The sequence below is a fragment of the Podarcis erhardii genome (assembly GCF_964252035.2).
Source record: "Podarcis erhardii genome assembly, chromosome: 8".
Taxonomy (NCBI): Eukaryota; Metazoa; Chordata; class Lepidosauria; order Squamata; family Lacertidae; genus Podarcis; species Podarcis erhardii.
The window spans coordinates 59,509,331-59,534,544 of NC_138499.1; the positions used below are offsets into that span (position 1 = coordinate 59,509,331).

The 25,214-nt window shown below is 44.6% G+C and overlaps 1 protein-coding gene across 1 annotated transcript; it reads right to left on the reverse strand.

Moving 5' to 3' along the window:
• Window positions 1-7,461: 7,461 nt before the first annotated feature.
• Window positions 7,462-21,414, reverse strand: NRSN1 (neurensin 1). The gene is made up of 3 exons (XM_081873507.1): window positions 21,211-21,414; window positions 10,348-10,548; window positions 7,462-8,843 (listed from the first exon to the last, which is right to left on the reverse strand). Exons 2-3 carry the CDS (start codon window positions 10,537-10,539, stop codon window positions 8,445-8,447), a joined length of 591 nt encoding a protein of 196 aa, XP_081729633.1. The 5' UTR covers window positions 10,540-10,548; window positions 21,211-21,414; the 3' UTR covers window positions 7,462-8,444.
• Between the last annotated feature and the right edge of the window lie 3,800 nt (window positions 21,415-25,214).

Here is a 25,214-nt window from a genome sequence, read left to right on the forward strand (position 1 = left end):
AGAAAGGGTGAAACATAATACATACACAGCTATTGAAATCTGTGAATGCATTAGCGATCCCTTTCCTTCCCCAAGAAATGATTGGTGGGCAATGGCTGCCTGGGCTGCCCCCTCCTACTGGTAATCTTCTAGAACAATCTGGGCAACCCCCACAGGTCAAACTGCCTCATGTCAAATTCCTCCTGCTACTGGATTTTGCAGGTAAATTCGAGCAGGTTTTTTGAAAGGCTGGGGATGGGACAATGGCACATGGGATGCTCATCATTCAGGCCATCTAAATAATTTGAAATTATGCCCCTCCTCCCACGCAGCTCAACAAACAGTTGTCTAACAGGCTTAGAGGGAGCAGGATTGCAGCAGAAAGGACAGCGGGAGGGGAGGGTTAATGCATGAGGGTGCATCTGAATATGCTGTGCGAGAATGCCGCCAACAACCAACCAACCACCATTGAATCTGACCCTCAAGATCAGAGAGTAACCCATCTCTTGAAGTTTCCCTGTATTTGCTTGCAGGTGCTAATTCTCCGAATACCTAGGCTGGCCTGCATTTTCAGTTTTGGTCCCGGCATTCAGCCTTCTCCTTATGTGATAACATCCACAATTAGGCTGCTCTATCTCTGGAAAATAGAGTAGCTTGGTGATGCTATCTTAGGAAGAGGAATCTAGCTGACTCCCATATGTGCCCGTTTAGTTCAGTCCAAATTCCCAGAAACACAATTTGAGATAAACTACTGTGACATTAAGCAGATGACTGTCATCATCAACCCACCATCTTTCATGACTGGGGATGAGCAGTGAGAAGCACAAAAAGGATGTCAGGCAGCAGATGCCCACTTTCCTGGTCACCAGATATTCTGCTACTTTTATTCATTGTATGCTGACATTTCAAAGACAGGCTGCCCTTTGAAAATCTTTCTCGTCCTCTTTCAGGCCTCGGCTGTCTTTCTGTACTGCCTTTGTACCTAAAGATGGGTGAGGGGAAGCTGTGCCTTGTGTCTGGCCCAATATGAAACATATCTCACTGTGTTGTTCTTCAAGGAACTTTGGAAACAAAAGGCTCTGTTCAAAACTTATTGTCAAAGCTGTCAAATCTATTTGTTAGCTGAAAAATTCTTAATACAATTCCACGCCCCCAACTCCATTAAACGTATTGGTGTTTATTTGTTGTCCTGTGGCAGGTTCTGCTTTTCAAAGAAATTTCAAACATAATTGAAAAAGATTGACTGACAATATTATTTTTGTTGTTGTTTTGGAATAGAACAATCGGCTAACGTCGTAACTTAACATTCAAAAAGGTTTTTGTGAGTTTGGAGGAGTGTTTTGGAAGCAAGACCACCGGTGAATCTTTCACCATGGAGTTTTCACCAGATGCACTTCATGATGGAACAGTACTGGTTTAACAATGCTTAACTGGTGCAATAGGTGCTGGTTGTTTTCCCTTATCGGTGCTCCCCTTTTAAAAGTGCTTCCAAAATCTGCAAGTGTTGGGTTTTACTGGGGGAAATTGTCTACGGGTGATTGAAGTCCCGGCTGAGGTTGTTGGGACCAGGGGCAAGATTGCGGGTGGGAGCAGGAACAAGAGTCCAGAAGCCAGGGGTCTGAGGGCCAGGAAGCAGGGAGTCACGAAGTCAAGGGTCCAAGGGCCGAGAAGCAAGGAGTCAAGAAGCCGAGGTCCGAGGATCAGGAAGCAAGAAGCCCAAGGCAGCAAGGCAGGAAACAAGTTGCTGTGGCAAAGAGCCAAAGGGAAATGCTGACCTTAAATCCCTTCCCGGCTCTTGCCACCAGGTGCAGTGAGTTACCAAGCGGCCTCACCTGTGTGGCCGTGCCTTGCCTCTCCGGAACAAACTTAGGAAGGCCCCAGTCCTGTGAAGCCCTACTGGTCACAGGGCCTGGCTCCTGCACGCACTCCTGACAGAAATTAACTGTTCATCTTGGCTTCACATAAGCTTGGAAAGACAAAATGAAAATTATGTCCAACAGATAATAAGTGTGTGAAAGGAGCAGACAAGTGAACAAGCTAATGTCCTTCATTTGGCCCTACCAAGGCAAATACCAGTTTTCATACCAGTTGTTGGGAATCGCAGGTGTGTCTTGTGATGTTGCACCCAAGTCCTGCTTGCATGCTTCCCACAGGCATCTGGTTGACCACTGTGAGAAGAAGAAGAGGAGGAGGAGGAGGAGGAGGAGGAGGAGGAGGAGGGGGGGGTAGTTTGGATTTGATATCCCGCTTTATCACTACTCTAAGGAGTCTCAAAGTGGCTAACAATCTCCTTTCCCTTCCTCCCCCACAATAAACACTCTGTGAGGTGAGTGGGGCTGAGAGACTTCAGAGAAGTGTGACTGGCCCAAGGTCACCCAGCAGCTGCATGTGGAGGAGCGGGGAATCAAACCTGGTTCACCAGATTACTCGTCCACCCCACTTAACCACTGCACCATAAGAAGAGCATGTTGGACCAGATGGGCCATTGGCCTGATCCAGCAGGCTTTCCCTATATTTTTAATGCAGAGGTATGTCCTTGTTTATGAAATGCTGTGGCGTTCCATGTTCATTGGTAGCACTGTATAAATAAGTTGTTCATCATAACATAACTATACCAGCACTAATGATGCTTCTAAGCTACTGATCGTCTGTTTTCAGGAACGATGCAGACTTTTTTTCTTTTACTGTGCAAAGGGATTCAGTACTGCAAAAGAGTCATTTTGGGTTTACCTCAAAACCCAGAAGGGAGAATCTGCTGTCACACACAGCTGAGGAAGAGAGGGCATATGTACTCCCCAGCCTTTCATGTGTGACTCACTGCACTGTGGGAATAAAAAGCAAAAAAGAAGGGTCAAGGCAGCCCATAGAGAACAGCCAGATGGCTGGAGTGAAATGGCTGTGCAAATCCGAATGGAAGCGGCAGACGCAAACATCCTGAGAGCGTGTTCATCAACACAAACGAGATAAAAGGCAATGATTGCCAATCAAGCTATGCCAAATTTGATCTCAGCACAAATTGCATGAGTGATTACTCTTCTGTTAAAATGGCTTTTGGGGTTTTTAATCCAGAAGCAAAGAAGGATAGCATTCTGAATTTGCATAAGAGGCTGATGTTTAGTGAAGAGCAGAGAGAATTGTAGCTGCTGCTTCTTCTTTTTAAAAAATGTTTCACTTGTTTAATATCTACACAGAAGCAGAGAAGAGGTCGTGAAGGCCGTTACTGGAAAATCATGGCTTATGCTGCACATATATTACAGAAATCAGATTTCCCACACCAGCGCTTGGTAACAGCCTTTCCTTACTTCCCAATCCATTCTCAAGGCTATTTTCCTTCTCTTCTGTGGTTCAACATATTTACTTCCCCCCAAACTTCTTATTGCCCTCTATCCACCTTTCAGCTTTAGAGACTGATGATAAGATCACTTGCAATCTTCGTGCTCAGCACATTAGAAAGCGACACTCCTAAAGTAAAACAGTATGAACCCTATTTTAGTTGTGTTATACAGTATTTGACAAAGGGTCAAATGAGGACCAGATGCTTTCCCTGCTTTGATGTGATAGGCAACAATATGATTAAAACCTATATAAAATATCCGTCTGAAACAAACCAAAATAAGGTTTCCCAAAGAGAATCAGGATTCTTTCAATGGAACACAGGAATCAACCTTTTACTGACCATTGGTCCAGCCAGCTGGGTATCATCTGCTGTGGGGACTCAATACACTGCATGGGAGTAACTAAAAGGTAACTAGGGATGCGGGTAGCGCTGTGGTCTAAACCACTGAGCCTCTTGGGCTTGCTGATTGGAAGGTTGGCAGTCCGAATCCACATGACAGGGTGAGCTCCCATTGCTCTGTCTCAGCTTCTGCTAACCTAGCAGTTCGAAAGCACACCAAAAAGTGCAAGTAGATAAACAGGTAACGCTGTGGCGGGAAGGTAAACGGCATTTCCATGCGCTCTGGCTTCAGTCATGGTGTTCCGTTGTGCTAGTAGCAGTTTAGTCATGCTGCCCACCTGACCCGGAAAGCTGTCTGTGGACAAACGCCGGCTCCCTCAGCCTGAAACGAGATGAATGCTGCAACCCCATAGTTGCCTTCAGGGGCGCCGACTTATAAAAAATATTGGGGGGGGCGGGGGCCCATACCGACTTATAAAAAATATTGGGGGGGCCCAAGACCTCCAAACCGCTGCTGCTGGGGGAACGAAAGGGGCGAGCTCCGGGCTGCCCCGACCTTAAGTGAACCTGTGAGGGCCCGCCCTTTGCGGCAGCCGATTGGCTGCCGCCGTGGGCGGTGAATATTAATGAGCTAGGGGGAATCCCCGCTTCTCGCGGGGCTGACGCCAGCCCCGCGAGATTGTTGATGGGTCGAGAGCCCGCAACCCCACCCCCTCTCTAGATCGGGAGTGGCTTTGTTTTAACTCATTACTGAATGTATTTTAAAAGGTAACTACCGTCAAACAAGGAAAATAAAAAATACCAACATAATTTTGTGATTTTACAAAGCATAATATAATTAATAATTTTCTTAAATTATTGGGGGGGGGGGAGCCCCCCCAAACGAATTTTTGAGGGGGCTCAGGCCCCCTCAGGCCCCATGGAGTCGGCGCCTATGGTCGCCTTTGACTGGATGTAACCATCCAGGGATCCTTTAGCCTTTTCCTTACCTACAGAAGTAGCTCTCCAGGGTTAGAGGCAGGAATCTTTTCCAGGAGGTGCCAGAGATTGAAACGGGGATATTCTGCATGCAAACCAGTTGCTCTGCAACTGAGCTACTGGCCTTCACACAAGTGTGTATACCACTGAATGTCAAAAGCTGACTGTGCCTCATGAGAACATAAGAAGAGGCTGCTGGAACAAGCCAATGACCCATTTAATCCTGCATCCTGTTCTCACAGGGGGAAACCAGATGCCCATGGGAAGCCCATGAAAAGGACACAGTTGCAATGACCCTCTCCTCACCTGTGATTTTCAGCAACTGCTCTTCAGAGAGATATTGCCTCAGCATTATTATGTCTGTTAACCAGTGACTGTAAGTTTCCAATTCTTGAGAGTGTTTCTCATCCTGAACAAGGTCACTGCAAGATAACGTCTGGGCCTTTCTTTTTTCTGAGCAATAATTTTTGAGATATATCATCTTGCCTTATTTTTCTAGAAAGGGGTGTAAATTAGATTTTCAATCTGATTTCAGAAATGATGTTATCAAAAGGGAAGTGGGGAAGATGGAAGGAGACTAGTGGATATTGCAGCCATCATTTTAAATGTCCTTCAGCAAGCCGCACTGTAATACTCAAAATGTCACAAGTCTGCTCCTCACAATCTTTAATTAAACATCACATTGGAAAAGGTCATTGTGCTCTGCCTTGCTGCTGCCCACACACTGCTAGCTTGATGGCAGTGAAAGCAAACTGCAGTAAACAAGGTTTCTACTGACATGAAAAGAGCAAGACCAAAGTCCTTTAATTAAGATTTGACACTCTGGCTATAAATGCATGTAACTGTAGAAGAATGACAAGAGTTTATAGAATGCTTTCTCTAAGCGCTTCACTCATATTATTTCAGTAACTCTTGCAATGGCCCTATAAGGATTGACAAGCATAATTAGCCTCCTAATGCGGATGGGGAATTCATATTGTGAGACAAACGCAAGGCCTCCCATGGAATTCATGGTACAATTGAAATTTTAGCAGGGAACTTCTAGTTCATGTTTTAAACCAGGTATGGGGACCTTTGCACCTCCATGTGTTGTTGAACTCGCTTCACGTCCCATCAGCCACAGAAACCATGGCCAAGGTTAGAGATGATGAATGATGCAGTTTGACAACATTTGGCAGGCCACAGGTTCCTCTTCCTTGCATTATTTTGTTTATTGATTTGATTTATATATCTCCCTTCATCATAAGAGCCAAAGGCCTGGTTGAAGAGGAACGCTTTAGCCTGATACTTAAAAAATATATAATGAAGGCACCAGGCAAACCCCTTTGGTGAGAGCATTCTCCAAATGGGGAGCCACTACAGAGAAGGTCTGTTCTCATGTTAGCACCCTCTGGACCTCACACATTACATGATAGCAGGGTGAGTATATCAGCTGAATGACTTAAGAGGCTGAGAGAAGAGAGAAGTAAGTCCTTGGAGATATTGTGGGATGGTATTGCCCATGATCTTAGGGGCTGCATCTAACTAGAGAGGGAAGAGGTGTGCTTCCATTTGATGTAGAAACCTTTCTAATCCCAGATGTCTTCATGCATCTGTTGCAAAAGAAAGAGGGTGAAATTGCACACACCACTCCTGACAGGAGCTGATTTTAGATATATATACCTACACTGAAGGTAGGAACATGATCCCCTTGACATCATCTGTTGCCCAAACAACTACTTCACATAACCTTGTCATAGATGCAACTTGTAAACGAAAACATTTTTTAAACGTAAGGCCTATGGCAGGGTTAAAGGAAAGTGTCTGTGTCTGCCAGCCTTTGTTGCATTTCCTGGCCCCTCTGTTTGGGTGGTTGGCAAAAGAGTCATGAACCCTTGTTCCAGGAATGTGGTTACACTGCCAGTGCTATGTTGTGAGTTCTCTCTCCCTGACCATTGCCTAGGCTGACCAAGGCTGTAGGTTCCTCATCTCTGTGCTGGGCCATCCAGCTCGTTATGCCCACTTGATATTTTGAAAGGAAACATTTTCCATCAACAGCACCAGTTCTTCATAATTTTATTTAATCCATTGAAAAAAATAGACAGAACTATAAGGTGGGCACATATTGTCAAAGAATATAAAGGTCACATCTCTTTACATAGTCTTGTTTTAGATCCATAGAATAAAAGGAAGAGAATTTTATAGCGAGAGAGACATACAGAGAGAGACAAAGATGATTTATATCTTTAGTGGAAAGGACAAATCTGTAGGTAAGCGTCAACACAACTGTACTATGATTAAGGATAAGCTCTTTCTATTATCTAGAAAAATAGAAGCATCACATTTAATAGTTTCTTTCAGGCAATCGGATTTAAGGAATGAAGAATCTCTTAGCTTTAAAAAATATGCATGATTCACCAGGAAATGTTCCTGCACAAATCCTATTGGAATTCATGGAAGTTAGGCAACAACATGGAGGAACTTGCCCCATGGCTCCCCCAGTCCAGAAATTTGGTGCAGGCATAGGGGCTTTGATGTCCTTTTCAACAAAGGGAGCAGATCTGCACACGTATTCCTTTGTGTGTGTACATTTGCTCCTTCCATTGATGTAAAAGGTCCTTCTTTATGTGCCCAGGAGCTCTGTGTACACTTTCAAGAGCTCTGTGTACACACCACAGTGCACAGTGCATGAAGCACAGAACTGGGCTTTTACTGTTCTTATCTCGTACCAATGTGAAATGCACACGCTGTACGGAAAAACAGCCTCAGTTACATTTCTTTTCCTACTGAAAACTTGAGATCAGACCTGCAGGTGGGTTAACTTGGTATACACTTCCACACAAAAGTTATCTTCTTTTTTTAAACGACAACTTTCAAAATTGCACTTCCCAGAAACAGAAGGCGTTAAATTTGGGGCTCAGCTCACAACAGGATATTTTTCAATCATAATACTGAGAAGTGCATCTTCTGATGGTTAGCAAACCAAACCTTCTGCCATGCAGGTTTCTACAAGAATGCATGGAATTCTAGTGACTGCAATCTGGTAGACACTTACATGGAAAAAGGTCCTACTCAGTGGAACCTCCATCTTAGTAAACGTGCATAGGATTTCACTGGTAGACTCTAAAGGATGCTCTTCAGATGACAGTAATGGATGAATTTCTTTACAAAGAAGGGCTTATTATAACTCTTCTATAACAGGACTGGGTAAATATGGAATATCACATTAATGATCTGTCATTTCTATTTAAAAACAAATGAATGATCAGGTGAGGGCATTGACAGGTTCCCATTATGTTCCCACCACAGCAACTCATGCTGCTGAAGAGAAAAGCTGCCCTTTGGTTTGCAAGACAACTTTCTTCCCCAGTAGTACAAGCACACGTGGTGGAAATGAGAAAGCTGCTCCCATCGTCTGCATGATGGTTCTCTCCAATGTGCACGAATATCGTTTTGTTGGACTTTGGCTATAGAGCCAAGAGAACATAACTTGAAGCCGTCCACAATAAAACAGGTATGAACATGTCAGTTAACTGGAAGCAGCATGAAATGTGTAACAAATTTAAAGGGAAGGGCAATCAAATGGTGCTTTGCAAGGGTTCAATGCAACTATTAAAAATAAGAGAACAACTCATAACATTAATGCTTTGTTCAAGCCACTGATGGCTGAACCATCCCCTTCAAGCCATTTCCACCTCCTTCCCAATCTGCTCCTTTCCCCACTGGCTGCAGAGTGCAGTTACACTGCATGGGAAACACAGATTCATATTAAGGCCAAAGCTGACCTTTTCAAATTCACAAGATGGGTATGTTTGGAAAGAGAAAACAAACATCAGGTTTCAGATAACGGCTGGACATTTTGAACTTTGGACAACGTGATGGGTATCTTGGATTCTCCAGGTGCCGGAGCTTTGGTGACGGGGTGTGCATGGGCTCTGATGTCTGCAATTCTCTCTTTAAATTTCTGCTGCAGGTACCTTTCTTCTTTGGAGTAGCTTTTAGCGAACGCAGACATCAGCAAGCAGGCCGCCATTGTGGTTCCTCCGATGCAGAACAATATTGCTCCAGCCAACTTGCATATGTCAAGGGCTCTGTTGAACTGCACTGCACGTGTATCCACCACCACAAAATCTTCTACTCCCAGGGCTTCAATTTTGGGCGGCACAAGAAAACCTACGACGAGAACAATGATCCCTGTCAGCATAAACACCGTCCCTGAGATGAGTCCGACCTAGAAGACAAAGAAGATTCAGAAATCAGCAAAGCTGCGGCGGCAGTTTTTTGCTTTATTGTTTTCAGTCTTAGCTATTAAATCTACGTGACATGTCACTGACATCTGCCATCACACCAATGAAACGTGCAGTGCCATTGTGAGCTCCTGGAGGCTTCTGTCATGTAGAATTCGAGTCGACAGATGATTTTCACAACCTTAACTGCATCTGCAAGCAGTCAATGGATACACAGACAATGGAAATTCAGAAGGGATGTGGGCAGAAATAGGAAGTGTTCATGTCCATAAATAAATCTGTAGGCTTATAAATATGTGGGTTCCTGAGAAATGGGATCTGAAACACAATTTTGGGAGAGGAAATGACATTGCAAGGGAAAAGGCAGTCACCAGTCTCCTGTTACCCCAGAATTTACCAAATAGGGAAGTTTCAAAATGGCAGACATTTGACCTACTCATCTTTGTTCTCATGGCATTAATTTTCCCCTACCCAGATATTATACGGGAGACTTGCTGAGGCCCATAAATATTTCTAATATTTTCATCATCTTCGTGTGAAGCAAGCTTAAGTGAATTTTTGAATTTGGAGCACCAGTAGTCAAATTCCTCCAAATGTGGATCTGTTGAGTACTCAGTTCTGTAAAATGGGGAATAATGTATGCCGTAACTTGTTACATGGATGAATAATATAATATTTATTTATGCATGAAGGCCGCAACCCAGTGCATAGTGACAGATATCTAAGCTCTGGCAACATCAACAGTATCTGAGCACAAGGCACACTCAGAATAATCTTACCTTTTAAAAATTAAAATAGAAGAGTGCCAATAAATTCAAATTAAGTTTCTTGGGGTGCGGGGCATATGTGTGTATGAACTTGGAAAAAAGTGTCATAGTAGAGCATGAGACTCTTAAGCTCAAGGTCTTGGTTCAAGCTCCTTCTTGGGCAAAAAGGTTCCTGCATTGCAGGGGGCTGGATTAGATGACCCCCATGGTCCCTCCCAGCTCTGTGATTCTGAATTGAACTCACTCTGAATGTAGCTATGTAATAGGGGGGGGGGATGGAACCTGAGGGAATGGTTTGATTGCCTTTAATAGTAACATGTTAACTATGAACATCCTTCCTTTTTTTTAAAAAATGGCACTTATTATTATTATTATTATTATTATTGTCTGAAGAGATAAAAAGCTGAATTTGGATCAATTAATTCTGAAAATCTGGACATGCTTTTGGTCAGTGAAAATATGGTCTGTTTGTTTCCACAATTTTAACACTCCAGAGGACTCTCCCTCCTTACAATATACTGACACTACAATGCAGCTCTGCCACTAGGGCAAATGCAGCCAATCAGGGGCTCAGAAAATGTTCTTGTTTTCTGCCTGCCTGGAACTGCAAAAACATCTGGCATCTGGAAGGCCACAATGCATGTTTGATGAGACTCCACCTGGCTTTTCAGGTCATAGTTGATGCAGACCTGCTGCAGGAGAAATACTGGATAGCTGTTACCTTCCAGAATGCAGAGCTCCACCTGCTTGGTGATCTCTGGATCTGAAAATCATCATCATACTCCCAAATGGATGCTGTGCAGTCCTCATAAAACTGATGCAGGTAAGAGCGAACTCCATAGCGCTGGTAACCTCCTTCCGGGGTACCCTGCTGCGCCTGCTTGGATGCACAGATGTCAGCATAAGCACTCATCCTTCTCCCCTGCAATGAGAAAGGTCAGACAATGGAGTACCACAGAGGCATGGCACAGCTCGCAGGGAAAGCAAAGTAAAAATAGAGGTGACATTTGATAGGGAAGATATCCCATGAAGAAAACCCTCCAGGCAATTGTACGATCAGACCCTTCATTGGTCCTGATCATAGTAGTTTCCCCCTTAACATTTCACAATGAAAGCGTCAGTACAAAACCAAGCACCTCAGGTTAAAACTATCCCTCTCCCCTTGGAGATGCTCAGAATGCATTGACAGTGGAGAGCACAACCATAGAAAAGGCTGGGATTAGTTTAGGTTGACCAATTGCTGCACAGAGACTCAAAGGATAAGGGGGTGTCCTCTCATATACCATGGAAATGCATTAAGAGAAAGCAGGAATGGCCAGGTGGCTGAAAGGGTGCTGTTAACCCCCCCCAGAAAAGTTTGGTAATGGGTCCGCCATATACACAATTGCTCCCACAAAGAGGATTCACAGATCAATGATAGATCTCCAATAGAAAATATCAGGTTCAGTTGCTGTGAGGTACAGTTGAAAGGATTTCAGGTGGGAAAGCTGGGTAATGCTATTGCTGGAGACTCTTGGGTCAAGCAACAATTCTGGGCCAGATAGAACAATGATCTGACTCAATGTTCGGTACTGGATCTTCCCACTTCAGCAAGAGTTGGCATTGTGTTGGGGGCCAGACACAACCTGGATGATGGGCTGGCACAGCAGAGTCCTTTGCAAAGCCAGTGTGCAATGCTGGGAGGACTGGACAGGAAGCAGGACCAGTGGCAATCTGTTTACATACCATCCTAATATTTCCACCCATCCCTGTTGCCTTCAACAACTCAGAAAAAAAGTAAATCTCTGATAAGTTTGGCTAGCCACAAAGGGTTTTATTTAACAGGGATAGGTTGCCATGATACCTAGTATGGCACCTATCAAAACATATTTTTTTTGTATGAAGAAATCTAACCGAGTCCATAGTGAATCAGAATGCGAAAACGGACATGTGGTAACACTGTCCTTCCCACGGTAGCTATAATATGAAGACAAGATTTATAGCTTGCCTTTCTTTCACCATGGATGTGATGCAGAACATGAGTAAACACTTGCCTGTATAAGCATTCAAAGCATGCAAGTGCATTGGCCAGCTTTCAGGTGAAGTTAGCCTACTAGTGATCAGCAATCCGAACAGACACACCAATGACACTATTGCCATACATGGATGAGCCAATGCATGATTTAAGTGCAGTTAAATGTTACACAGTGAGCACAGAATATTTTTTTTTATGGCTAAGCGCCTTTTGCCAAGGTCCACATCATGTCTGTTTGACCCTCAGTCTGCAAGTCCCTACCCTAGTTGATTCCCCTCTTTGTTTCTACACATAACACCAAGAGACCCTTTCTCTTGCATGTACTCTTAAAGGGTAAGGCTGTAGCTCAGAAGCAGTGTGTATGATTTGTGGAGGTCTCTGGCTAATCGGATACAGTGGTGCCCCGCAAGACGAACGCCTCGCAAGACGAAAAACCCGCTAGACAAAAGGGTTTTCCGTTTTGGAGGCGCTTCGCAAAACGAATTTCCCTATGGGCTTCCTTCGCAAGATGAAAGCCCATAGGGAAATCTCCGGGACAGCGGGGAAGCGCAGCGCGTCTTCCCCACTGTCCTCGGACCTCCTCCGAAGGCTGGCGGTGGGGCGGAGAGACCTTCTCCCCGCGCCAGCTTTGGGATGGCTGCTCCGAAGGCTGGCAGTGGGGCGGAGAGACCTCCTCCCGCCAGCCTTCGGAAGGCTGCTCCGAAGGTTGGCGGTGGGGCGGAGAGACCTCCTCCTGCCACCAGCCTTGGGATGGCTGCTCCGAAGGCTGGCAGTGGGGCGGAGACACCTTCGCCCCGTGCCAGCTTTGGGATGGCTGCTCCGAAGGCTGGCGGTGGGGCGGAGAGACCTTCTCCCTGCGCCAGCCTTCGGATGGCTGTCCTGAAGACTTGCGGTGGGAGGAGGGTTTTCCTTCCCACCGCCAACTTTCAGAATGCTGTTCTGAATGTTGGCGGTGGGGAGGAAAAACCCTCCTCCCACCGCAAGCCCCGGGAACAGAGGAGAAGCGCTGCGCGCCTTCCCCTCTGTTCCCGTACCTGTCCTGAAGGCTTGCGGTGGGGAGAAAAGCCCTTCTCCGCACCGCCAGCCTGGCAAGCGGTCTCCATAGGAACGCATTAATTGATTTTCAATGCATTCCTATGGGAAACCATGCTTCGCAAGACGAAAAACTCGCTAGACGAAAAAACTCGCGGAACGAATTAATTTCATCTTGCGAGGCACCACTGTAGTAAGACTGGGAAGGATCTCTGCCTAATGTCTTGGGAAGTGAGCAGAGGAGACATTACTAAGCTTTGGTCTGAGTCAGACTAATGTTCATAATTTCTCACCTTTGTAAAGAGCTTGACATCCCTCGCTGGCTCTGCTCACAGCCCCTGCCCAGAAAGATTTTGAATTGGCTAGCTTACTGCTTTTGATCATGGATTCATGCTACAGCAGCAGTGCCCCAAGAGAATGACTAGCCCTATGAAATAGGCATTTGCTTAACAGACAATTTCTTATACCTGTTGCCAATAATCAGTAGCACTGAATAGTCCTTAAAAGGTTTAACTAACCTGCCTACCAATAACTAAAATAAAATATTCTGTTTTTTTAAAAAAGCTACTTACGTTAATCCATGCAGAACTCAGAAGCAACACTGCGGAAATTATTGTAGTTGCAGCACAATACAGCTGTTATAATATACTACACCATTAGCAATGGCTGAGTGCCAGCCAGAAGCTTCTGCTGCAGAGCTTGACATTTCTCCCTGTGATGCATTTAGTAGGATTATATGAATCGGAAAGTGTGAGTAAGATCAGCACTGAATAAATTTACCTGGTATCCTAAAAATAGCGTGTGATTTCCTTTTATGAAACTCATTGAGACACTTTGATCTAAAGCAAGATTTCTTCTCCACAACTCCTGTTTCTAAATTTAATTTCTTATAGTGGATAAGGTTTCATGTCCTTTTCCTGTCAAGTCATTCATTTTAGCAGCCAGCTGCAGAACAGCAGCTCTGCATACATTACCTATGGTGGAGAAGAGTGTCAACCTTCCTATTTAAATGATATAGAAATCAGACAGAAGTCACAGAATTGGGCACAGACTGACTGCTGCTGCTGCTATTTCCATCACTATGACAACAATCCTCAAATCCCTTGGATTAAATTCTTTCAAGGTTTCAGGTTAAAGTACATTGCGTACTATGTTGGCTGCCTGCTATGTGGTATTTCTCCTACTGGTTGAGGAATGCCAATTCTTTATGAAAGTTTGTTTTCCTGCTGTAAAACACACATTGCTATTTCTTTGTCATGGGCACTCAAGGGATTCCAATACCTTGGAACCCCAAAAGCGTGTAGCAGTTGGTATGCCAGGGAGACAAACAGTTATTTTTTTTTACGCATGATAATTTCATGTGCACAATGGAAAGGTATGATAGGAGTTCAGCATCACTTGGGAGGATCCAAAGTTTCTCCATGCCTGACTTAAAGGATGACATGAGTAGCAATGTTACACCATTTGTGGCCCAATACTGTGAGGAGATGCACTGTGGATGTTCCCATTAGAAGGTGCAAACATGGGAAATAGGCATCATCTAAGAGAGGAGTGGGGAAGCTGTGGCTTCCAGATGTTGTAGGAGTCCAACTCTCATCAGTTTCCAGCAACTGCTATTCAGAAGTATTACTGCCTCTGACCGTGGAGACAGGGCACTGACTCCATGCTTCATGTAGGCAGAACATAGCTCCCCATCATGGTGAAGTCTTTGTTTTCTTGGGCTTTTTAATTTGTTTCAGTCTATAAGAACTGATGATGAAAACAGCAACAACAATGAGCAACTATAATTATTCAGGCAACATGAACCCACTTTTGTCAGTATCAATTGACTCTAGCTACAATCCGAAGAAGTGTTGAGTTGTAGAGAGTAGAATTTGCCAGCTATGCTGGCAGTTTCTGCCACAGCAGTCTTCCCAGCTGAAGAGATAAGCCACATGTTATCCAAACCAACATTTCAACCATGAGGCCTACCACAGCAGAAACAGCTGGTGAAGCTCTTAATGGCTCAATATGCTCCTCACCCAAGTGTACACCACTTCTTTGGCTCATAGCTCTAATTTACAAAAGTAATTGTAAATGACAACTAACAGGAAATGTAACAAAAACCAACCCAGTCAGAATGCGACCACAGCTGCACCAGTTATAAGTCTTCTGATTGTAAAGATATCCATCACTGTCTCATCAATCTAAAGACCAATTGGAATATCCTTGCAATTAGTTAATTAATTGAGAAGGTCACATTGCCCTTCTTTTTTCTTCCATCCATTCTCTTGTCCTTCCTTTATTTGTTGCCTTTCTGTTTTGTTTTGGCTAGTTTATTCTATTTCCTGTTCCCCCTCTTCCCAAATAGATGCTGATGCTGTCAAAGAAAACAGCAACACACATCTGTTTGACATTGCATGTATTCCCAGTCTAATGCTTGAAGTGGCAGCCATGAGTCAGAAAGCAGTCGATGAAAATCACCACTGAACAGAGGCCCACATCCTCACTGGTGGGCATTTGTTAGAGGCAGCCAAGCCTTGGGGTGACTCACACCCTCTGCTTGTGAATGACAAACAGAACCAACCACAGGCAGGTGACATCATCAGCCCATATCTATGTGGGGCACTCCTACACATTCACCAGCTGTGGATGAATAGGTGGAGAGTAGTAGGGCTCATGCAGTAGTGTGCCAGCTGTGTGAGCCATACCTTGCTTTCACTGCCTCCAATAGCTGCTCACTAAAAAGGGTGGGAAAGCCTCTTGGTTTTTAGGTCAGCAGTAGTGTCCATTACTGGCCTCCACCTAACCAGCCTCAACTGCATGTCAGAAACTATGCATGCTGCCCCAGTTGTGGGATCCACACCCACTGCTGGAATCCATGTGTGTCAACATCTTTTTGCATGTGTGTTTCCTAGTTCACCAGGTCATGCACCCAAAAGCCTGCATCTGCGTACATATTGCCCTTACTACACTGGAAGCTGTAAGGGTTTATGGCTTTAACACTACAATTCCATGATGCAGTGCAGACACAAGAAAAAGCACATGTGCAGCATGATTAAACAGAAAGTGCCACCATCCTGACAGCAGTCAATACTCTGAGGAGGAGGAGCATGGAGCTTGATCAAGAATGCAAGCCCCACAGGTGTTGAGCCAAGGCCCAAGGCCCTTACACTGAGTCCCTTGAGTCCCTTGAGCCCCAGATTCCCAAACCAGGATTTCTAGAGACAGAACCCACTGAAAGACTAGCACCATTTACATCAGGCACTGCAGCTGACAGGTGACTGCTTGCCAAGGTAGGCAGCACACAAGGCAGGTGCTGAATGACAGGCAAGAAAGAACTGAGCTCCCAGCCAGAAAGCTACCACTTTAAGTGATACTACATGCATCACTGGCAATCACGCTAGCAGTTTTTGTTTATTTAATAGCAGGTGTGTGGGATCTCAATATTAATCAGGACTGCAGCACACAGGGAAGTTAGAGGGAAGCCTTCTGTCCCCAGCTGTGATCCCAGTGAAAATCACCTCCCACGCTACAATTAATGACAAGGAAAAGACTCCCACTGGCACCAATGGTAACCTTCCTTACCTGTCAATAACCACAGCATTTTTAATCAGAATCATGGGTGGGGAGAGAAGGGTAAAACCTTCCTTCCCTGTGTGTTGTGATCTTGAGAAGAATTGCGCACACACCCTGTCTTTACTGTTAAAAACCACTGTAACCACATGCCTGATTGCCAGTGAAGCATTTATTGTGATATATAGTTTTGCCCTAGTACTCGGTGCTCTTCAGGAATGTGGGGCTGAACCTTGGAGGTGTAGTTTGTCCCAAGGAGGACACAAGGCTTCAGTTGAACTCCAGATGTGGTGAACTCCAATTGGAGCTATCCGAGATACTGCAACTCCAGCACATGCTACCTGCCTGCTCCTGTTTGTGGCCAGGCCGACGCAGAATGGACCAAGCAATGGACCAAGGGACTGGCTGAAGTTTGAACTGCAAGAGGATTTTCTCCAAAAACACTTTGGCTGGGACTGGGAAAACAGAATTACCAGCAAAATCCCTGTGAATGGTTTCTCTCATCCCTTAAGTCAGCCTTCCCCAACATGATGCCCTCCAGATGTTGTTAGACTCTAATTCTCATCTGCCCCAGCCAGCATGGCCAATGTTCAGGGATTATGAGAGTTGTAGTTCAACACCAGGAGGGCACCAAGTGGGGGAGGGCTGTTTTCAGCAAGCCCCCCCTCCACGAAGTTTTAATGTCAACTATACAAGCTTTCCCTTAGAATCAAGTTATGTGGGATCTTAGAGACCATCTAGTCCCATGGATGGCATCAGTTATGAAACTTGTTTCTCTTATGCTCTGGGCACAAAACAGCAGAGACTGTCATCACAAAAGTATGTTAGCTGAAAGGATGAAGCAGAGCAAAAATAACCCACACTTACAATGGAGAAAGAAGGCATTGGAAGACTATATCAAAGATATCAAAGATTCTATATCAAAGATTTTCTATACTTCTATTTTTACAAAATAAATGTTGATATATGATGTCTTATTTGCTTGCATCTAATTGATTGTTGGATAAAATACAAATCTCTAAGGTTGTCTAAGGATGGTAAGTTACATTGGCCCTTTAGTTATAAGATTTAACTTATCCGGCAAGTTGTAGCTGACACTGAAACTTTTCACGGCAGAATAGCTAATGAGTGAGATCATTGAGAAACAAAGAAAATGTACAATCAGATCTTTGGAACATGCAGCTGCCTGGTAGGTAATCCCTTAGCAACTTCTGTTGCCATGGCAAAGGCTGCCTTGCGTGGATTTTGAGCGTTATTACACTCCAGCAGCACATTGAAGGTGTGATCAGATTTGTGAATAGATAGATTAAATGTTGAGAACATGGTTGCAAAAAGTACTGAATGAATCTTTAATCTATTCCATTATATTTTCATGAGTAACTTGAGAGTATGTACCAGTATAATGTGAAACAGTAACATAACAGAAGAAAAATAGTGATGCTTGTCTCAATCAGTCCAGGGAAACATGAACACATTAGAGCTCTTTTTCGATCATTTATTGGTCCCCATCAGTATTTCATAAAACGATTCCCCCTCCCCGCCCCACAAGCAGAACAGACGCAGATGCAAAGGAACTGTGGCTTGAGCTGCAATTCAAAATAAAATATTGACTGCAATCCTACAGCTAAATGTGGTCTGGTTGGCAGGCTTTAGGAAACTGTGTAAGTGTGGAGGGTCTATGCTGATGGAACCTTCCCCAGTATGCCCATGAGAAGTTCTGCTGGTGCAGCTGCCTGCCACTGGTGTTCTGGGGTCAGTAAGGGGCCACAAATGCGGTTTCTCAAGGGGGCATGTCAGGAGTGACCTTGAATCTGCAGGATCCAAAGCCCACTCATTAACCACAACACACCCACAAAATTAGATGGAAATTGCACCAACCCATGGTCTAAAGTAGGCTTTTCACTCCCACTGAAGTCAACAGGAGGGAAAACTAAACACCCTGTCTCCTTCCTCTCACCCTGGCCTTAGTAAGCCAGTAGGGGAATGGATGAGGCACTTGCTCTACCATAGAGTCTCCCTCTTCCTAAGGATAGTATTGCTGTGCCCACCATTACATAAAATTTAGCAGATTTTGGATGAGCACATCTGTGTACAAAGACCAACTTTCTAAACAGAAGATTCTGTTATAGTAATTTTTACTCCGACAAAATAGAAGAAGGAATTGATAACTGTGGACCAGTCAGCTGTTTAAAAGTTTCTTGTTTTTGAACTTAATATGAGTCTTTTTGTGAGAACTCTTTACTGTTCAGAAGTTTGCATGCAGCATATATCTCACACAGAGTGATTACAATTCATCTATATGTTTTTCCTATAATAAAACTAGAAAAATCTATTTTATACAAGCAGTCCTTGAGAAAAATACTAGTTCTTGTTTGTCGTTATACTTACAGATAATGTGAAAATTGCAATAACTTGTTACCTTCTCATTTTTTAAGCTAAAAAGTAAGATTGACTTTAATTATGTTAACCCACATGCCTTCTGTGAGGACAGCAGTCACCTTAATGCCACAATCCAGGGCATATTCACCCCTTCACCCTTATCAAATGGCTAGGTGTTCAGATGACCTTCACTGACATGAAACAGATAATTCATAGAATGCTATCTTCAAAGATAATATACAAGTAGAGCAAGTAAGAGGGAATATTTTTCTGAGATTTTCTTTTTTAAAGAAAGCATTGGCAGGCTGTCCTTTTTTGCACTGGAGAGGGGGAAGATGCAGCCTTAAGAGCACAGGAAATGGTTTCACAAATGGCAGGGAATTATTGTTGCTGATTCAGCGGCGACAGTAACCTTGCAGGTCTCCACAAGTTTGAGTGCTTATGCACTCTGCTGTTACAGGGAGAGAACAACATCTAACCAAGTAAGGCCTTGAAGGCTGACTACCGCTTCTGATGCCCATGCTTATTTGTTCTGCCATGTCCTCTACAGCAGTCACTATCATAGAGGAAGTGCTAACAGTGCTGATCACATTTCCCTCAGCATGCTGGGTTTTACACTGGGAAAATGCAGTGTCCTACAAGTTGCCCTACACTTCTTCAAGGAAGAACATCTGGATCCCCTGAAACACTTGAGGAACCACATGCATCTCTCCAAACAGTGATCTGGATAAGACCTGATGAATGTCAAGTAGCCACCCACCCACTTGAATGAGACATTTAGGGCAAGGGTGAGGAATACCCACTTTTCTCTTGAAGCTCAAAGGTAATTTGTAGGGAGCTGCATGCCAGTGGTGGGCATGACCTGAGGGATGCCATTTGTAGCATTGCATAGCTATGTGTGTATGTTCTTAACCTTTCTTCCATTTATCTATCCATTCCCCCCTTGCCATTAACACATGTTGGAGCAGATTGCTTGCAAAGGGATTCTCCCCCCATCTTTTTGGCTCTGTCCATTTCCTCAAGCAATTCCCAGAGGGGTGGTCCAGAGAGCAACTGTGGGCCTGCAGCATCTGGAAGTCCACCTGAAATTAGCCTGAGGGCCATAGGTCTTTAGAAGCCACATGCTTAACTCTTTGTGTGAAGGCATCTTAACACCTGCCACAAACATTTTGCCATCAGCTTATGCAACAATCTGTTGTTTACAGTAGCACCCCAACAAACCATTGTGGGAGGTGGGAAATCCTCTATAGGATTTCATATCCTCTTCTCTGCCTCTGCCCCATCAATCCTCTTTAAAAGTCCCCCCCCCCCCCCAATGGGTAGGCAGGTCATTGTTGAATACTTCTTTGACAAGTTGCTAAGATGATTACCAATAAATTATAAACTCAAGCCATGTTTTGAGAGACACACACAATAAAGAAAAAGTCAGTCAGCTTCATTGACAATAAAATGATTTACCTTTGACTGGCAGACTTTAATAATAGAAGGCTACAGTTTCCTTTGGGGTCTGACTCACAGAACCAGGACTGAAAAATGGGGGGGGGGGGAGCTGGGGATACAATGTTACAGGCTTAAAATACACAGAACATGAGAGTCAATGAACTATCGCCTATGAAGAAGGAAGGAAGGAAATGGAGTATGGGGTGTTAGGTTTAATAATAATTAGAAATCAAATTAATACCAATACTAATTTTTTTTATGTAAATAGCACCTTAAGGTTTCAAGGAGGGTCACATGATGTAAAAAGTAAATATGAAAATCAGTTAAAACGCTGTTTAAAAATGTGCAATCAGGTCGCTGGAGAACATTTCTTAGACAAGGCACAAGATAAATCAAAAGCTGCCTCTAGGCCCGGCCAGCAGGGGCATTTGCCGGCTCGTGTCCTTCACTGCTGTCCCGCTGCTTCCGCGCGGGAGCTCTCCAAGGTGCTGAACGCCAATAAACGAGCCAAGCAACAGTTTCAGCGTCCCAGGCACTCTCCAGCCTGCAAACTCGTGCATTCGTTTCTTTCTTTTTTTTATTAAACGTTTTTAAGAACCTTCCCCTTTCTACCTGCCAAGTAAACAACAACGGGAGAGGACACTTTACCCCACTTTCCTCCAATGCCCCCTGCGCACCCTTTATTTCTAACCATTTCGGGACTCTTTTATCCCTCGAGCCCCAACCATAACGCAACGCCTTCCTACAGATCAGCAAATCCTTGGGAGGGGAAGGGCAGTCTGCAAGTTTAAAAAAACAACAAAAAAGCCTTCTAGCGAAGGGTGAGGGTTTTTTCTCTCTCCGGACGGAAACTCGCCGTGCAAGTTGCAAACACTGTATCTACATGGCTCCTCCTAAACGCAGAGATGAGCCCTTCTCTCTCCTTCTGTAAAACTGCTAGGACAGAGTATGCAACATGCAGTGAGCACCCGCTCAAACGCACACGCATACTTTGCAAAAACGGATTATTCGCTCCCTGCCTCCCTTGCGGACCCAGATCTGCTCCAGAAGCTCGGTTTTTCTGTGTTTTGATTTGAAAGTAACGCGCAGGGTTAAAAAACAAACAAACCAGAGAAAGCGGCGGAAGCGAACGAGCAGTCTGCAACTAAGAAAGCTCCGGGTTACCTGATCCGCCTTCTCCTCCACCTTCCTTGCCGGGCGAGCAAATGCAGCTGGGTTAGCCGCAGATCTCTCGCGCGGCTCCCATCTCTCGCCTGTGCGTCGCTCCAGCCTCAGACGCCACGTATTATGGACACCCGGCGAGCTCGGCGCGACCCGTGCCTGCGCACTGAGAGCCGCCGGGTGCTGCGCAGGAGGCGGAGCCGCCGCCGCCGCCGCCGCCGCCACTTCCTCAAGCGGCTCAGTAGGACTCTCGGCTGCCTTCGGTCTGCAGGCCTCGCTTGAAAGACGGGACTGCGGCTGGACAGTCCTAACCCCATTTAGCAGGGAGCAAGCCCCGTTGAATTCGAAAGGACTTACTTCTGAGTAGACACGGTTAGGAAGGCGCTGGGAGGAGACCCGCCTGCTGTTCGCTCTTCTGATTCGCGTGCATAAGAATAATAGAATCGTAGTTTGGAGGGACCCCAAGGGTCATCTAGCCTAACCCCCGGCAGTGCAGGAATCTCAGCTAAAGCATCCATGACAAATGGTCATGACAGATGGACAGATTCAGCTATGGCGTCCAGCCATTAGTCACAGACGTCATGAGTTATAGGGGCCCTTAGACATATTATTATTATTATCATTATTAATAATAATAATCAATCAATCAATCAATCAATCATTGTGTTAGTAGCCCACCTTTTCTCCAAGGTGGCATGCATGCTTTATTTTTTTATTTTTTTATTTATTTATTTATTTATTTATTTATTTATTTATTTATTTGAACCACACCCATCTGACTAGGTTTCCCCAGCCACTCTGGGCGGCTCCCAACAGAATATTAAAAACACGATAAAACATCAAACATTAAAATCTTCCGTACACAGGGCTGCCTTCAGATGTCTTCTAAAAGTCAGATAGTTGTTTATTTCCTTGACATCTGGTTCTTGACACGGGGCAGGTGCCGCTACCGAGAAGGCCCTCTGCCTGATTCCCTGTAACCTCACTTCTCACAGTGAGAGAACAGCCAGAAGGCCCTCGGAGCTGGACCTCAGTGTCCGGGCTGAACGATGGGGGAAGAGATGCTCCTTCAGGTATACTTCTCCTCCTTCTCATTTAATCCCCACAACATCCCTTTAAAATACAATTTAAAATCATGCACCACTGAGCACAGCATGTTGCAATTGCTACACCAGGCAAGGGCCTCTTTTGTCTCTGGTGAGATGCAACATCTGGAGTCTTAAAGAGTCTATACACTCTACTATAAGCCAAGGACTTCCTGCTTTCACTCTCCCCAGCCATTCAGGACTTGGATAATAGGCAATGCATTGCCAAAGGAAAGGTGATCCTTACCATCACCATGATTGGAAAGAAGAAGAAGATATGTACATAGCATGTATTACTAATTTTGGGGGTAAGCTGAAGCCGCTGTCAAGGTGTAATCTATAAAGCAGGCTCTGGGACAAGCCCCCTTAGATGTTCTTACAGAGATCAGTTGCTCAGACTGAAGAGGCAAAGGAAAAGAGGAAAACATGACCCTGCTGGCCGCATACTGCATCTAACAAACTGGCAGATTGCTCTGCTTCCTGGCAACTGGTAACCATCAATGGCCCCCAAGAGCAGCAGATGACTAGCTCAAGGCAACTGTTGGCTTTTTCTAGTAGATGGACGGAGAGCAACTGAGAAATCCAAACCCTTGATCTTTGTCCTAAAGGGGATCTACATGGAATGGAGGTGTCTTTCCACCCAGCCTTACCCAGTTCTGCTAGACTCCACCAGTGGGAGAGCTCTGCCACTGTTGGTGAAGCCCTGCTAGTGAGGAACACCACAAACCACCCTCCTAAAGGCAGACAGAAGCTATCACTGGCAGCATCCTCACCAGCAGTAGCTGGAGGAAATGTTGGTGTTCTTAATTGCTTTTTTTTAAAAAAGAAAGAACTCAAAGTGATATACGAAAACAAGGATTAAAATGGATATATAACAGGAATAAAAGCAACCTGTAATACAATCATATGCATAAAAGAGCAAATCCAACCGTACCCACCCACCGCACTAAAAATATTCAGAGAATTAAACTCCAAAGGCCTGGGTGAATTAAAAGTGTTTTTACCTGGCACATAAAGTATTTAAGTCTGGCTGCTTCATTGACTCTTTCCTCCTCATAAAATTGTTCACTGGGACTGTGGCAAGGAAAGAAAGAATTAACCCCCATAGTCCTGCTTAATCTCCTCCTCCCATGCATGGCCACTATTAACAGTAAAAACAAAAAGGATGGGGCCCTAGGTCATTGGTAAGAGTACCATTTGCATTCAGAAGGTCCCAGTTTCAGTCTCTGGCATTTCCTGGTAGTGCTGGGAAAGATCCCTCTCTGAAACCACAGAAAGCCACTGCTAATCAGTGTAGACAAGACTGAGCATGATAGACCAATGGGCTGAGCTTCCTAAAACAAACTCAACTTCAAGTGATGTGTTGGGTTCATCTTATATAACTACAGTGGTACCTCGGGTTACATACGCTTCAGGTTACATACGTTTCAGGTTACAGACTCCGCTAACCCAGAAATAGTACCTCAGGTTAAAAACTTTGCTTCAGGATGAGAACAGAAATCATGTTCCAGCAGCGTGGCGGCAGCAGGAGGCCCCATTAGCTAAAGTGGTGCTTCAGATTAAGAACAGTTTCAGGTTAAGAACGGACCTCCAGAATGAATTAAGTACTTAACCCGAGGTACCACTGTATTGTCCTTATATAGGTTTGGGGAATCTCTCACCCTTCAACTGCTGTTATACTACAGCTTCCATCATCCCTGACTATTGGCCATGCTGGCTGGGGGTGATGGGAGTTAGAGACCAGCAATATCTGGAGGGATTTTAGTTCCCTGACCGTGCCCTAGTATGTCAAGGAATTTTGGAATCCCCCAAAATGTATGACAAAGAATAGCCTTCTACGACTGTGAGCCTAGAAAGGTAGGTAAATCCCATGGAACTCAGTAGGGCCTATTCCTGAGTAAGCTTGCTCAGTAGTGGACTGCTAGTGACATTAATTTAAGAAGCCCAGTTGGGAAACCCTTTCAGCAGAGCATCTTTTAATGATGCTCAATATAGATCCAGCTCTTTTCTGGGAAAACCTTTTCCCTTTTCAAGACTGTTTGTTTTGGAACAGCAGTACTGCTGTGTCAAAGACAATATCTCAATACTGTGAGGCTCCTTTGTGAAATAAACACTTTTTCAGAGTATCCTTTTGCCTCCAGATAACATAATTTTGGGTACTGAGAACAAACAAGATTGTACAAAAACAAGATTGGGTGCAGGCCTGGCCAGGAAAACAGCTGTTGGGAACTTCAAGGTCCCTGCTCTCCCTTCTTATGATCTTTATATTGGACCTGGAGACTCCAATAGAGAGCATTCCATGTCAAGAAGGAGGGCAAGTGGGCACCCTATCAAATGACAGGGCAGGAGCTACACAGAGCAGGGCCTTTTCACTGGTGGTGCCCATTGTATGGCTCACTCTTCCCAGACCTGCTCTCTTCTGGCCTGTATTTTGGAGCTTTATAATTTAGGAAGACTTCGGAAAAGTTGACAAGTCTTATCAGTCGCTGATGTATGAGCAGATTTTATTTGCTGCTATCCTGGGCTCCTGGTGCACCAGGGTTTACACCAGCGTTATAGAGTTGGCCAGGACGCCACAAGGGATACAATGTATGAGCTTTCTCCATTATCTGCAGAGCAGGGGTGTTCAGTCAACAGTGCAAAGGCTGAGCTGAAGCGTTTCCTCCTGGTTACCTGCTTTCAGCAATAGGGGCCGCTGTTTGGTAGTACCTGATTGGTTAGCTGTCAGATTCTAGAGCTCCCTATTGGTGGCTCTTAGGTAATTCCAAAAATACAGAGTCCATTAATAAAATACAGTGTTCATTCATAAAGCAGTAACATAAATCTCCATTGCTACATATTGGGTGTGTATTTCAGCAGTTGAACGTACAGGTTTATGGCCATGCTGTAGTGTAGTGCTTATGCGAGTGTGAATAAAAGGTG